The sequence below is a fragment of the Taudactylus pleione genome, unplaced genomic scaffold (genome assembly GCF_031769625.1).
Source record: "Taudactylus pleione unplaced genomic scaffold, aTauple2 ptg000579l, whole genome shotgun sequence".
In the NCBI taxonomy this organism is placed as follows: domain Eukaryota; kingdom Metazoa; phylum Chordata; class Amphibia; order Anura; family Myobatrachidae; genus Taudactylus; species Taudactylus pleione.
In genome coordinates, this window is record NW_028284981.1 from 2,626,274 (window position 1) to 2,643,135 (window position 16,862).

The 16,862-nt window shown below is 45.9% G+C and overlaps 1 protein-coding gene across 2 annotated transcripts in view; it reads right to left on the bottom strand.

Annotated features, from left to right (window-relative positions):
• Positions 1 to 16,479, bottom strand: part of SH2D3C (SH2 domain containing 3C) — a 51,794-nt gene extending 35,315 nt beyond the window's left edge. The window contains exon 1 of one of the 2 annotated variants that reach the window (XM_088453361.1): positions 16,112 to 16,479. In XM_088453361.1, the coding sequence (XP_088309487.1) occupies positions 16,112 to 16,479 (368 nt within the window). Of the gene's footprint in view, positions 1 to 674; positions 764 to 16,111 lie in introns of those variants that run through there. The other variant, XM_088453362.1, reaches the window with a different exon arrangement.
• Positions 16,480 to 16,862: the final 383 nt, after the last annotated feature.

Consider the following 16,862-nt stretch of genomic DNA (forward strand, 5'->3'; position numbering starts at 1 on the left):
GAGACCACATTATTCTACCATGCTACTGAAAAATGATACATATCCCATAAATCTGTATATTTCATTAATATAGATCTATATCACATTATCCAGAGTTGAAGTCCCTATTGGCAACTAGTCCCTAGTGGCTGGTAGATGCCACTGTCTCCTCTCACCAGCCAGGTCAGACAGTACAATCCGTTACCCCCTGAGTCACATCACCCATGTTCTTCTCATTGGGTTGAAGCCCTAGCACAGTATTTTAGCATATAAATAAGTAACTGACAACATAGCCTAAATCCCAACTCATCACTTCTTTCTTGCCCCCATCCTGCTGCCCGATAATCACATGTAAACCTCTACAGAGGGATATGCTCCCAAAACTGTCCATTTTAACTCCTTGGAGCCAACTTTCCAACTTATTAATGGTAAATATTGGGTCTGCTGAAGCACCCACAGATTTGGCTCCTGTGCTTTACTGTAACATATATGCTCACCAGGTAATGCAACACTGAGTTATCTGTCCTGATCTGCAGCATTAACCAGTTGCTACAATTGTGAGCCCACAAAGCACTGACAACATTACTGTTTGGTATAAAGCCAATTACGTATTCTGCAGATTATGAACAATACAAAAAAAAATGCTAAATGTCATGCAATGAACTTTAAATAACAGCATTGCCTACATCCCTTACCAGTAGCCTATGGGGTAAAATCTTCTCCCCACGTCTGTCATGGCTTTGAAATCCAAACTCATCTGAAAATAAAAAGTTCTCAGCTCCCAAGCAGCGGACCGTTTGGGAAGTTGGGAAAAGTCTGCCCTGAATCCCAGCAGCCTCCCTCCTCCTCCTATCTCTGTGTATATCCCTCCCTCCACTGCCCTGTATGGAATGTACAGCAGGACAAGGGGACGGCTCCTCCTGGCTCTGGAAAGTGATGGAATTCCAGGTCATTAACATGCTCTGGGTATCCCAGGACCTCCTCCTGTTCTCATGATGCACAGAGAGGAAGAGGGAGCTTCAGGGATGTGCTGCAAATTAGAGATGGACATTGGAAGCCGAAGGTTAGCAACCATCGATGTTCCCCATCCAATTGCAGTTATTCGATAGTTGCCAGCCATTGGATGCAGCTTTGCTCAGCCAATTGGCTGGCTGCTTCTGTGCAGCTGCGGACACCCGAAGCTCAGTTAATGAGCGCATGAGCAAAGCTCTAAATGCTGCTGCACATACGCACACTAAAACCTTCGATGGTTATACCAGCTAGTAGCCATCGCATCGCTGGATTTGATGTTGGAATCCCTGCAACCATTTGATGGCGGGTTTCCAATGTCCTTTCCTACTGCAAATGTACAATGGCATCATGTATGATTCCAATGGCCTTCCCTTCAGCTCCATCCTCCTGAAAATATTGCTGGAAAGATGGCGCCACTTCAGCTTTCTACATGCCTACTCACCCCGGGAATCGCGGGAGGCTCCCGATTTTTCCGGGTAACCCCCTGCAATCCCGGAAGAGAAGGCATATCTCTCGCATACCGCCCGCTTCCTAGTGAAGTGGGCAGGATGGGGATATTTTATCTGGAATTTTTGGGTCCGTAGGGAAGGGGCGGGGCTAAATGGTGCGGATCTTGTAATTTAGCCTCACCCCCTCCTCACAGACCGGCGAATTGCGAGGGGGGGTCTGTAAAGGGGTAGGGCCTAATGCAGTCTATCGTCTGGCCCCTCCCCCGAAGAGAAGCGCAGCAGGTCCCCCCCTGCTGCTCCCGGAAAGCTGCCCAGGAATGTCGGCAAGTATGACTACTCTCCCCCTAAAATGGCGACCTTCTTTAGGAGCATGTTTAAAGTTATGATGCTCGCACGGTTAAAATGCTGTAATTAGCATTCCAACCATGTCCGGATCCTGGCGCCGACTTCCTCGTATCTACATAGCCACTGTCAACATTGTGACTGTCGACTTCCTCATTGCATCCCAAAATCACATAAACAATTTCTGCAAAGCAATTTTACAAGTCTGTCAATCATCTTCAACCCTAAAAGGGCAACCTCCATCAGAGGAATGACAGAAAGCATAGTGGACATATTTAATTACTTACTTTTGGAAGACACTGTAAATTACCAACCAATCAGGGCCCCAGCTTTTCTGCCCCGCTATATATATCATCCTGCTAGCCTGCATGCCCCTGATATGTGCAGTAATACCCAAACCGGTGGCGCTCGTTTCCCCCTTCCGGCAATTCCCAACTGAAACTCTTAGGTCAGAGGTTCCCAAACTCGATCCTCACTACACCCTAACAGTCCAGGTTTTAAAGATATCCAATGCTTGAACACAGGTGACTTAGGGCCTCACTTATCTACGAGTTTTATCATTCACAATGAGTGATAAAACACGTTGCTTACGATAATGGTGCTCCAGCCAATCAGCTCCTAACTGTCATCTGTTGGAAAAATGACAGTTAGGGGCTGATTGGCTGGAGCGCCATTTATCATACTCTACAAGTTTTATCACTCGTTGTGAATGATAAAACTCATTGGTAAATATCTATTAGTACCTCAGTCAATTTGATTTAACCACGTGTGCTCAACCATGGATATCTCAAAAACCTGAACTGTTGGGGTGCCTTGAGGACCGCAATTGGGAACCTCTGATTTATGTGTTTGCATGCCTGCCATTACAAAATCTATTCCAATAAAAAAACGCAAATGGTGAAGAGGAGAGGTGCAGAGGGGCGTGGTCTACGATAATGCGATTTGCCGGGAATGACGTGACCACACCCCTCCTCCTGCTAATCTCACTAGGAAGTGGGCGGGATCATCTATATGATTCATACACTGGGCTAGCGAAGTCTCAACATATCAAACGTCTGAACGTTCCGCCTTTATCATGTCCTAAACGTATGGCAGTAGCTTCAGCTGTCTGTAATGGAGTAGGGGGAATTCATATTTTACTTTTTAACAGAGCTACAGTGAATTGCCAAGGTAACACTACACAGTGTATTTTCATTTGCAGGGTTTAGTGGTTTTTTAAATTGTTGCATTTATATCCATAGGTGCATATGTTACAAGATGCATGACTGTCTGTATAGGCCCCCATTGTCGTGTATGTTTAGTGGCCTCTTACACCCACCACCTATCGCCCTGATTATGCAAGAAGCTCAGTGCTGCAGAGATGCTGTATTACCCTCATGTCACAGAGCTATAATGGAACGTGTAGGTCAGGCCAGTGGCCGGGCTTTCAGAGGCCCCTTTGCACAGGCTATAAATTACATTGAAATATATTACCGTGGGGTCTAAAGAAGGATTCATGCGCCAGAGAAGCGTATAGGCAGGAAAGCACTCTATAGATACTATGCAAATTGTCAAATGCTGCAATAGGATTCAGCTGCTGTGCTTTATAAAATGATGATCGTAGTTATATCAAAAGCATTTTTTTTTTACACACATAAATAGTAATAATGCAATTTTATAAAAAAAAAATTTATAATAATTTTATGATTAACGTGAAGAAAATACTTTGTTTGTACTATTTTTGTTATGAAAAATAACACAGTAAAAAATAAATAAAACACTTCTACAATTTGTCAGTATGGTTGACGTAGTGGTAAGCATTACTGCCTTACAGCACTGAGGGGTCGATTCAGACCCGGACGCTAAGCCGCAGACGCACGCTATGGGCGATTGTTGCACTGCATAGCGAACGGGAATCGCGCGCTCGTTGCACAAAGACTGAGAGCTACTTTGAGTGACAGTGCCGTTTGTGGGTGGTAACAGGGGAAGGTGCTTGTGAACAGGGGAGTGGTGCTGCAAACGCAGGCGTGTCTGGGCGTCAAAACGGTGTTTTATGGGTGTGCATAATTAGCAAAGTAGCGTCATTGTACTCGTCACTTGGTTGTATTTCAGGCTGCAGTGATCGCAGTGCTTGCGGTGGGGTAAGGTCTACCTCAAGGGCTACGTGCAGCTCCGATGGCTCTCGATGGTTCCGATTAATCATACACTTCCTGGAGATGACGTGTGCTAACAAAGAAAAGTGGGCGTCTTTATACCGGCGTGTGCTCACTCTGCTGTCGCTCTCTAAGACATAGAGGGCATCCAAATACCAGACAGTGCGATCGCGGAATTTGCATACCCGGCCCCTTTTGGCAGCGAGAGAGCGCAGCTTAGCGTCCGGGTCTGAATCGACCCCTGAGTGAGGTCATGCGTTCAGTTTCCAGTCATGGCCGATCTGTGTGTAGTTTGTATGTTCTCTCTAATGTGTGCATGGTGTTTCTTCCGGGTGCTAGTTGGCTCCTGACTAAAAAAAAAAAAAACACCTGACCCTACTATGTATGTGTTTCCTTGTGATAGGGAAAATAGATTGTAAGCTCCGCCGGGGCAGGGACTGATGTGAACGACTGAAACATTCTCTGTAAAGCGCTGCATGATATGTGGGTGCTGTATAAATACATAACTATAATGTTGAGAATAAAGTTGAGTAAACATTGATAGATACTGTATATCGGCCCGTTCCATTGTCTATAGTTAGCTAGTGTCTTCCACATGCTACAATTTACATGTAGAGGCTTTGATGCTGCACAATGTATATTTGGGTTCTGGTTACTGCTCTTGCGTCTTACAGTAGCATCTTTCTCAGGATGTGGTGTAGTGTTGGTGATAGAGATATAGGGGGTCTATTTACTAAGCAGTGTTAGGAGACAGAGTGAAAAGTTATAAGAAAGTGATAAGGTGCCAGCCAATCAGCTCCCAACTGTCATCTCACAGCAGGGGCGTTTCTAGAGAGGAGGGGGCCCGTGTGCAGTCTGGACACACTAGAGTGTGCCCAGAGCCTGTAGTGTTTGCACAGGTAACTGGGAAAATGGCCGCGGCGGCCATGTTCCCTGTACTGCGCATGCACAAACGACGGGATAATGGCCGACGTGGGACTCCGGAGAGGTAAGTATAGTATTATTATGGGTGCAGCGTGTGCGGTGCGTTCCCAGCACACCCTGCACCCATTATAGATATGCCCCTGTCTCACAGGCTGTGTCTGAAAAATGACAGTTGGGAGCTGATTGGCTGGTACCTTATCACTTTTTACTCTGTCTCCTAACACTGCTTAGTAAATAGACCCCATAGTTATAACAGTTGTTTAACAGCGAACAAACTCCTAACTTCGTGCGGTTGATTTGTGGCTGTGTATTCTCAGGACCATTCCAGATTTTAAGTGGATGAGAAACAGATCGCACCTCCACTTGGTGTTGTAGTGAATGTAATGGTTAGTTTAGTTGGAACACAGCATGTAGCATTATTGTTACATATATCTCCAGGGGGTCTGTTCATCATCACTTAATTTCTACAAAAGCAGGTGAAAATGCACATTTTCACCTGCAGTTGTAGAAATTAAGTTATCGGGCCATTCATCAAGAAGGTAAAGCAGGAGATATCACAGATATATCTCCTACTTACCTTTCTCTAGCGGATTGGCCCCTGTCCCCATACACTAGTATCACAGATATCTCCTACTTACCTTTCTCTAGCGGATTGGCCCGCTGTCCCCATACACTAGTATCACAGATATCTCCCGCTTACCTTTCTCTAGCGGATTGGCCCGCTGTCCCCATACACTAGTATCACAGATATCTCCTACTTACATTTCTCTCGCGGAATGGCCGCTGTCCCCATACACTAGTATCACAGATATATCCTGCTTACCTTTCTCTCGCGGAATGCCCGCTGTCCCCATACACTAGTATCACAGATATCTCCTGCTTACCTTTCTCTTGCGGATAGGCCCGCTGTCCCCATAGACTAGTATCACAGATATCTCCTGCTTACCTTCCTCTCCCGGAATGGCCCGCTGTCCCCATACACTAGCATCACAGATATCTCCTGCTTACCTTCCTCTCCCGGAATGGCCCGCTGTCCCCATACACTAGCATCACAGATATCTCCTGCTTACCTTCCTCTCCCGGAATGGCCCGCTGTCCCCATACACTAGTATCACAGATATCTCCTGCTTACCTTCCTCTCCCGGAATGGTCCGCAGTCCCCATACACTAGTATCACAGATACCTCCTGCTTATCTTTCTCTCGCGGAATGGCCCGCTGTCCCCATACACTAGTATCACAGATATCTCCTGCTTACCTTTCTCTCGCGGAATGGCCCGCTGTCCCCATACACTAGTATCACAGATATCTCTTGCTTACCTTTTGTCTCGCGGAATGGCCCGCTGTCCCCATACACTAGGATCACAGATATATCCTGCTTACCTTCCTCTCCCGGAATGGCCCGCTGTCCCCATACACTAGCATCACAGATATCTCCTGCTTACCTTCCTCTCCCGGAATGGCCCGCTGTCCCCATGCACTAGCAGCACAGATATCTCCTGCTTACCTTCCTCTCCCGGAATGGCCCGCTGTCCCCATACACTAGTATCACAGATATCTCCTGCTTACCTTTCTCTCGCGGAATGGCCCGCTGTCCCCATACACTAGTATCACAGATATCTCCTGCTTACCACAGATATCTCCTGCTTACCTTCCTCTCCCGGAATGGCCCGCTGTCCCCATACACTAGTATCACAGATATTTCCTGCTTACCTTTCTCTCGCGGAATGGCCCGCTGTCCCCATACACTAGTATCACAGATATCTCCTGCTTACCTTTCTCTCGCGGAATGGCCCGCTGTCCCCATACACTAGTATCACAGATATATCCTGCTTACCTTCCTCTCCCGGAATGGCCCGCTGTCCCCATACACTAGCATCACAGATATCTCCTGCTTACCTTTCTCTCGCGGAATGGCCCGCTGTCCCCATACACTAGTATCACAGATATATCCTGCTTACCTTCCTCTCCCGGAATGGCCCGCTGTCCCCATACACTAGCATCACAGATATCTCCTGCTTACCTTCCTCTCCCGGAATGGCCCGCTGTCCCCATACACTAGCATCACAGATATCTCCTGCTTACCTTCCTCTCCCGGAATGGCCCGCTGTCCCCATACACTAGTATCACAGATATCTCCTGCTTACCTTCCTCTCCCAGAATGGCCCGCTGTCCCCATACACTAGTATCACAGATATCTCCTGCTTACCACAGATATCTCCTGCTTACCTTCCTCTCCCGGAATGGCCCGCTGTCCCCATACACTAGTATCACAGATATTTCCTGCTTACCTTTCTCTCGCGGAATGGCCCGCTGTCCCCATACACTAGTATCACAGATATCTCCTGCTTACCTTTCTCTCGCGGAATGGCCCGCTGTCCCCATACACTAGTATCACAGATATATCCTGCTTACCTTCCTCTCCCGGAATGGCCCGCTGTCCCCATACACTAGCATCACAGATATCTCCTGCTTACCTTCCTCTCCCGGAATGGCCCGCTGTCCCCATACACTAGCATCACAGATATCTCCTGCTTACCTTCCTCTCCCGGAATGGCCCGCTGTCCCCATACACTAGTATCACAGATATCTCCTGCTTACCTTCCTCTCCCAGAATGGCCCGCTGTCCCCATACACTAGTATCACAGATATCTCCTGCTTACCACAGATATCTCCTGCTTACCTTCCTCTCCCGGAATGGCCCGCTGTCCCCATACACTAGTATCACAGATATTTCCTGCTTACCTTTCTCTCGCGGAATGGCCCGCTGTCCCCATACACTAGTATCACAGATATCTCCTGCTTACCTTTCTCTCGCGGAATGGCCCGCTGTCCCCATACACTAGTATCACAGATATATCCTGCTTACCTTCCTCTCCCGGAATGGCCCGCTGTCCCCATACACTAGTATCACAGATATTTCCTGCTTACCTTTCTCTCGCGGAATGGCCCGCTGTCCCCATACACTAGCATCACAGATATCTCCTGCTTACCTTCCTCTCCCGGAATGGCCCGCTGTCCCCATACACTAGTATCACAGATATTTCCTGCTTACCTTTCTCTCGCGGAATGGCCCGCTGTCCCCATACACTAGTATCACAGATATCTCCTGCTTACCTTTCTCTCGCGGAATGGCCCGCTGTCCCCATACACTAGTATCACAGATATATCCTGCTTACCTTCCTCTCCCGGAATGGCCCGCTGTCCCCATACACTAGCATCACAGATATCTCCTGCTTACCTTCCTCTCCCGGAATGGCCCGCTGTCCCCATACACTATTATTATTATTATTATCCTTTATTTATATGGCGCCACAAGTGTTCCGCAGCGCCTTACATAGTACATAGAACTAATAAGTGAACAAGAAACAAGTAACTTACAGTACATTACAGTGCAGGACAGGGACACAACTTATATACATTGCTGAAATAGTGATTAAAGCACTCACAATAAGCTGCCGGGAGTTGGCGGTCCCGTGTTAGGTGCCCTAATGGGGAGTAGAGAGTAGAAGAAAATGTAAAGAGAAGCACATGAGGGAAGAGGTCCCTGCTCATGAGAGCTTACAAGCATCACAGATATCTCCTGCTTACCTTCCTCTCCCGGAATGGCCCGCTGTCCCCATACACTAGTATCACAGATATCTCCTGCTTACCTTCCTCTCCCGGAATGGCCCGCTGTCCCCATACACTAGAATCACAGATATCTCCTGCTTACCTTCCTCTCCCGGAATGGCCCGCTGTCCCCATACACTAGTATCACAGACAGTGCCAGATTAAGGTTCTCATGGGCCTGGAGCTGAAATTTAAGAAGGGCCTATTGTGTGCTGTGACAGAGGGTGCGATGTTTCAACGATGTTCCAGGACCACGTAGGACCAGGCTTGTCTACCCTCCAAATTTGGCCAGGAGCCTCCCAAATATTGTGTGCTGCTCCCGGCCCCCTGGAAAGGAAGGCAAGCCTCCTGGCGGCCGCCCCCGCAGTTTTGATAGAAACCCGCACAGTGGGTGGGGGCGGTGATGTGATTCACACTGAGTCGCGTCATCGTGGCCCCAACCCGTTTCGCAATGTCGTTAATTTCGGCATGTGAAGAGGGGACAGGGCCATGAAGACACGGTCGCTCGGTCACGCACCCGCCCCCATTACTTTATCACCGCCACGCCCCCCCGCTGTATACAGACATTCAGCTCCCTCCCGGAAGGAGGGAGGAGCTGAATGTCGGCAAGTATGCGTAGGACCCTTTCCTCATGGCACAGTTTCTTCGCAAGTGAGGATGTCACAGGTCTCACGAGATTGAGTGTCCCAGAGCATCCATACCACAAGTAGGCTGTAAATAAAGAATGTGATTGGGATCATGATGCGCCATTGTTGGTCCAGTCTGGGTATTTATCTTCGGAATTGTTATGTTTGTATGCACCCTGACAAAAATATTAATCTCGCACCTACCCCTTCCGATCTCATTTAAAAATTGTGCTTTTATTTGTCATTTTTTCAGACATCCAAAAATCAATCATACTCTGTGCATATATTAATAATATTTACACATGTATTATATATATTTATTTATAGACACATATATAGATATGCATACATACAGTCAGGTGCATAAATATTGGGACATTGACAGCATTTTCATATTTTGGCCTCTATTCACCACCACAATGGCTTTGAAATGAAACAAACAAGATGTGCTTTAACTGCAGACTTTCAGATTTAATTTGAGGGTAATTACATCCAAATCAGGTGAACGGTGTAGGAATTACAACGGTTTCTATATGTGCCAACCACTTTTTAAGGGGCCAAAAGTAATGGGACAAACTAAACAATCCTAAATCTAACTTTCACTTTTTAATACTTTGTTGCAAATCCTTTGCAGGCAATTACAGCCTGAAGTCTGGAACACACAGACATCACCAGATGCTGGGTTTCATCCCTGGTGATGCTCTGCCAGGCCTCTACTGCAAATGTCTTCAGTTCCTGCTTGTTCTTGGGGCATTTTCCCTTCAGTTTTGTCTTCATCAAGTGAAATGCATGCTCAATCGGATTCAGGTCAGGGGATTGACTTGGCCATTGCATAACATTCCACTTTTTAGCCTTAAAAAACTCTTTGGTTGCTTTTGCAGTATGCTTCGGGTCATTGTCCATCTGCACTGTGAAGCGCCATCCAAAGAGTTCTGAAGCATTTGACTAAATATGAGCATATAAAATTGCCCGAAACACTTCAGAATTCATTCTGCTGCTTTTGTCAGCAGTCACATCATCAATAAATACAAGGGAACCAGTTCCATTGGCAGCCATACATGCCCACGCCATAACACTATCACCACCATGCTTCACTGATGAGATGGTATGTTTTGGATCATGAGCAGTTCCTTTCCTTCTCCATATTCTTCTCTTCCCATCACTCTGGTACAAGTTGATATTTGTCTCATCTGTCCATAGGATGTTGTTCCAGAACTGTAATGGCTTTTTTAGATGTTGTTTGGCAAACTCTAATCTGGTCTTCCTGTTTTTGTGGCTCACCAATGGTTTACATCTTGTGGTGAACCCTCTATATTCACTCTTGTGAAGTCTTGTGAAGTCTTCTCTTGAGTGTTGACTTTGACACATATACACCTACCTCCTGGAGAGCATTCTTGATTTGGCCAACTGTTGTGAAGGGGTTTTTCTTCACCAGGGAAATAATTCTTCTGTCATCCACCACAATTGTTTTCCGTGGTCTTCCGGGTCTTTTGGTGTTGCTGAGCGCTCTGGTGCATTCTTTCTTTTTAAGAATGTTCCAAACAGTTGATTTGGCCACACCTAATGTTTTTGCTATCTCTCTGATGGGTTTGTTTTGATTTTTCAGCCTAATGATGGCTTGCTTCACTGATAGTGACAGCTCTTTGGATCTCATATTGGGCTCTATTTATTAACATTATTTTTACTAAAATAAAGTGAAAAAGGGTGTTTTCACACCCTTTTCACATTATTTTAGTTTCACCTGTAGTTACTATAGGGCAATTGGAGTAGAATTAGTAAAATTCTGCTCCAACCCCCAGTATCACTTATTTTTAGTAAAGCAGATCGCATTTCCCATAATTGTAATGGGAAATGTGATCCGACCTAAGTTACTAAAAATAAATTGTAAAAAAATACCGGGGGAAGCCCTGTGATAATAACGCCACCTGAAGGTGGCGTTATCCAGGGTCTCCCCCGGTTACCGGGCTCCCACTCTGCTCTAACGGGGAGAGCAGAGGCGGGAGCCGGTACCAGTAATCAGCTATGTGGTCTAAGCAGACCGCAAGCTGATTGCTGTACAAAAAAGAAAAAAAAAATTAAACATTTTTTTTTTTCCTTACCTGAATCCAGGGACCGGTGATCGGGCCTTCGGTGATGGCTCCTCTCCGGTCAGCTGGTCTCCCATAGTACACTGGGGCCCGGTCATCAGGTGATCGGGCCCCAGTGCAGTATGGGAGATCACCTGATCGGGAAGCCCGGAGAAGATCACCGGAGGCCAGGAGGATGCAGGTAAGTGTAACTAATGAAGGGGGGGGTCGTGGGGGGGGGGGGGTCGCGGGGGTCCGTGATCGCGGGGGCGGGGCTTAGCGCCGGGGGCGGGGCTTAGCGTCGGTGCATGCGCGGGCTCTTAGTCGCGGTATTTTTTCCGAAAATACCGCGACTACAGTGCGGATGGGATCCGCAGGGACAGAGCTTTATCGCAAGCTCTGTCCCTGCAAGGGATTTATAGTAAATCCCTGTGATATTACCTGAATTCGCAATGCGAATTCACTCGGTAATATCACACTACAATCCGCATTCAATATGCGGATTGTAGTAAATAGAGCCCATTGAGAGTTGACAGCAACTGATTCCAAATGCAAATGTCACACCTAGAATCAACTCCAGACCTTTTACCTGCTTAATTGATAATGAAATAACGAGGGAATAGCCCACACCTGTCCATGAAATAGTTTTTGAGTTGATAGTCCCATTACTTTTGGCCCCTTAAAAAGTGGGAGCCACATATAGAAACCGTTGTAATTCCTACACCGTTCACCTGATTTGGATGTAATTACCCTCAAATTAAATCTGAAAGTCTGCAGTTAAAGCACACCTTGTTTGTTTCATTTCAAAGCCATTGTGGTGGTGAATAGAGGCCAATATTTATGAACCTGACTGTATATATATATATATATATATATATAGCTATACACACACACACATATATATACTCTAAATATATGTGTGTGTGTGTATATATATATATATATATATATATATATATATATATAGAAGTCCACACAGGCGGCACTCTGAAATCCAAATAACAGCACAGGAAAAAATGTGATTGATATCACCAACGTTTCGGAGCGTTTATTCCAGCCCCTTCATCAAGGTACAACAATGGTATATACTGTACATATAATAAAGACATTTATACTCACAATACCCCACGTGCAGTCCACACCGCGCAGCGTCTGGGGCCGGGTCACCTGCTGATGACATCATCACACCTATCCTCCACACCAATGCTTGTACAGCGTCAGTCCTAGGAGAGTGGAGACACCCACAGCCTGGCTATCCTTTACCCTGGCAACACGCGGTGTGGACTGCATGTGGGGTATTGTGAGTATAAATGTCTTTATTATAGGTATATACCATTGTTGTACCTTGATGAAGGGGCTGGAATAAACACTCCGACACGTTGGTGATATCAATCACATCTTCCTGTGCTGTTATTTGGATGTCAGAGTGCCGCCTGTGGGGACTTCTATTTGTGGGGTCATCCTTGGCTGACCTTAACTGGAGGGCACCTGCAAATTATTTTTTGTATATGGGAGTGCCACCTTTGAGGATTTTTTATGTATGTATATATATATATATATATATATATGGTGCGAGCTGCAGCTGACAGTATGTACGGCTAGTCCCACCTCTCCTTACAGTGCTGTATATTGATATGCAGAGCTAGACGCACGGTCCGGGGCGCCCTTAGCTTTAGGGAGGGGAGGGTTAGGTTTATGGAGCATAGCAGGGTTAGGGTTAGTTTTTTTTGGGGGGGTCAGGGTTAGGCACCCCTAGGTTGGAGGGCCTTTTAGTAGCGGCAGGTTGGGGAGTGGACCGCCCGGGGGTCCCATATACAGTACATCATTAGCCCTGGCAGTAGCAGCAGCAGCGGGTGTAGGACTCTTTAACCTACACTGGCTGTAGCGGCAGCGGGCAGGAGCAGACCGGGCCACCCTTTTCTGTTTTACTGTCCGGGCCCGGGACAGTAGTCCCGATGGTCCCCCCGATGGCGGCCCTGCATACATACACATATATATATAATACACTGTGTGTATATATTATATATGCAGTGTATATGTATATATAATACGATACACACACACACACACACACAAAACCAAGCATCGTCGGTTCTTGAAATGAATTATATAACACCACACAAGACAGTTCGTTCATACAAACTACCCTGTGTGGTGCATACTTTATTTCAAGACCCGTGAGTGCCGCAGCTTGGTTTCTAGTATTAAGTATTGTATATTTTTGAGGGCACCAGGGAAAGTTTAAACTTTGATTGTGAAGTGCTGGCCTTGTGTTGGTAAATAGTTATATATATGTCTGTCTATTCCGCACTCTTTTCAGAGCAATAGTCGCTGGGGTGCAACATCAAAATGTGGTCCAGGTAAGACCAAAAACCACCAATATAAAAAATATTTGTAGGGGTGCACTCACCAGACTTCAATCAAAGGCTCAATGACAACTTTATTCCATAGAACATTAAATCTACATTTAATGTTCTATGGAATAAAGTTGTCATTGAGGCCTTTGATTGAAGTCTGGTGAGTGCACCCCTACAAATATTTTTATATATATATATATATATATATATATATATATATATACACATACACACACACATATATTATAAACACAGCATATATATATATATATATATATATATACAGACAGTATATAATATAGATTATACTCTAAATATATATATTTATTTTGATATTATTTTGATAAGTGGCCTGCCCTGCATTATACTACATTTATTCTACACTATCAGCAGCAGCCAGGCAGCCTGGCCAGCAGGACTGGCCAGCATCTCACCTCAGTCAGGACTCGGTGGATCAGACAACACTGCCAGGCCACCTTCACAGAGCTGCTGTGTCTGCATTGCTGAGCCTTCTGCTGGAGGACATGGCCGGGGCGGGCTTCTTCAAGTTCAGACCAGGGCGCGGTGCTGGTGGAGGGCGGCATCTATGTGATGTCAGACGCAGTGACGTCAGGCGGCGCGGAAGCGGTGCCGAGTCACTGTGAGTTAGCCGTGCTGGGAAGGCTAGTGTGAAGCCTTCCACTGCTCCGCCATCATGTGCTGTCAGCTTTTAACCCTCCGGCGCCGCAGCCAAGGGGGGTTGATGTCGGCCGGGAGGGGGGCGGGGCCTCGGACAGCTACTGACTGGCAGGCTGCTGTAGGAGGAAAACAAAGTCCTGTCTACAGCAGCGCACGCAGCAAATATTTCTGTGGGCCTATTCTGATAGTGGGCCTGGAGCTGAAGCTCCATCAGCCCCATTGTTAATCCGGCCCTGATCACAGATATCTCCTGCTTACCTTCCTCTCCTGGAATGGCCCGCTGTCCCCATACACTAGTATCACAGATATCTCCTGCTTACCTTCCTCTCCCAGAATGGCCCGCTGTCCCCATACACTAGTATCACAGATATTTCCTGCTTACCTTCCTCTCCTGGAATGGCCCCCTGTCCCCATACACTAGTATCACAGATATCTCCTGCTTACCTTCCTCTCCTGGAATGGCCCGCTGTCCCCATACACTAGTATCACAGATATCTCCTGCTTACCTTCCTCTCCCAGAATGGCCCGCTGTCCCCATACACTAGTATGGGGACAGAATTCATCAAGCTCCAAAAATACAATATTTTCGGAGCTTGATTGTGGAAGCATTCACCATCTTCAGGTGGCGAGTGCTCCCACTAGCTGCTCCTTCCCTATGGGAAAGAGTCCCGGGTCGCGTAAAAGGGATCCTTCAGGATCCCTCCACCCCTGTCCAGCTCCTACCACCGGACGTCGGGGCTCTTGTGCGCATGCGTGACCTGTAGATCACGCATGCGCACTTGTCTCACTGCTCCGAAAAGGAGCAGTGAAGCCGCTCACAGAGGCAACTAATTTTCGGATCGGCTGTCTCCGTGAAGAGGCAATGATGAATTGCTCCGGCGCTTGCGGCGAGTTAGTATGTTAATATTGGGGTCCGTTCGGACCCCAATAATTAACGTAATAAATAAATCCCTAGGGGTGCACAAAACACTTTCCTTTCATATGGTAAAATGGAGTTTCCCCGGCAGTGACTATGGCAGGGTCTCTAATGCAATATGGGAAATCTAGTTAGCGCATATTTACTATGGGCAGATTATGGCAATAGCAGATGTACTACCAAAAAAAAATGCTTTATTGTTAAAAAAAAAGCTTTATTTTATGTTTTATCTTACAACAATATTAAAATGTTTCCTTCCAGATATATATGCAGATGATGGTTGTTCATAGATACTGAACAACCAACATTGCCTCTGGCCGCAGGTCCCACTGGCTGGGGGGGACTCTTAGTGCACCCCTCCCTGCCGGCCTCTGCAGCAAGTCTACAGGCGGTCAGGCTGATGATGTGCAGATATATCTGCCATTGGCTGTGCTGCTCAGCCGCCGCGATATGTCTGTGAACGACGTTGTTCATAAACATACGGTCTGTACACACTGGCCGACGCACACAAAAAGTCAGCCAGCCAGCGTAAGCCTCTAGAAACCTTACAGAAGTCATAACAAACATTATATTATGTTATGTAGAAAAAAAAAAAAACACATATTCCTTTAGTCATGTTGTTGACATTTCGTCTTATGACTGATGTGCTGTATATTGAATCATAAATGTTCAACAAAAGAGCTTATTTAAAAAATAAAAAAAAATCTATATTAGCTCTACTGACAAAGTAATAATGTATGTTTTTGTCTCAATATTATTCAAATATTTCCTAACAATTCCCTGTACTTTACTGTTCCCCTCTACTGCTGCCTTATTACATGTCCTCATGTGCACTTGAATATTTTGACCCAAATAAACGTGCCAATAACACAATAAAGGAAATACTGTATGTGTATATATATATATATATATATATATATATATGTAAAAATAAATAAATAAATTGTTGGGCTTTATAATACAACTAATTAATGGTGTTATTATATGATACGAGTACACTACAAAACACCTCTCCGCTTACCTCTCCTCACAACTCCCTTTGTTTTGTTCCACATTGGACTCTGCTGTTACTTCTTTTTGAGTTTTTTGTTCAGGAATGACTGGTGACTTCTCACAGGTGTTTGGTATCTCTGTAGGGTCATTTGCTGGTTTATCTACCTGGTGCTCCATCTCACTAGCTTCTACCGTTATCACAACTGATTCTGCCTTCGATAATATTTTCTTTTGTGCCATTAAGGAGGGGACCACTATGATGTCGGTGGAATCCTCGTCTAATAGGTCACTCGTTGACCGCGAGGTCATGGCGGCCGGTGTGGTCTTCCCTTTTTCTTTCTTGAGCTTGGAGGCTTTTTTGCTGAGTCTAGGCATGGTCCCCATGTGACTGTACATGTCGCTGGATCTGGCATAGGAGGGGCTCTTGGGCACGGCTGTGAGGTCATCTTGGGTTTTCTCAAAAACATTGTCCAAGTTGACATTACTACGGAAGTCTGGATCTTGAGACTCCCTTCTGCGGAAGGCCCGGGGTAGGCTGCTTAGGCTGCCAAAGACGTTTAATCTAAATAATTCTGCAAATGAAAAGAACAAACAATTAAATGAAGAGGGCCACTAAAGACAAATTGAAGACATAAACATACATTTCTATGAAGAATAAATGAAGAGGGCATTACGCAGCTTACAAAAGTCTTGCTACTATTAACGGAAACTTTCTCAAGACTGGTCTAATAGCCAGGAGTTTTCAACATTGGACAAGTTTTACATCCTCGAAAGCAAGA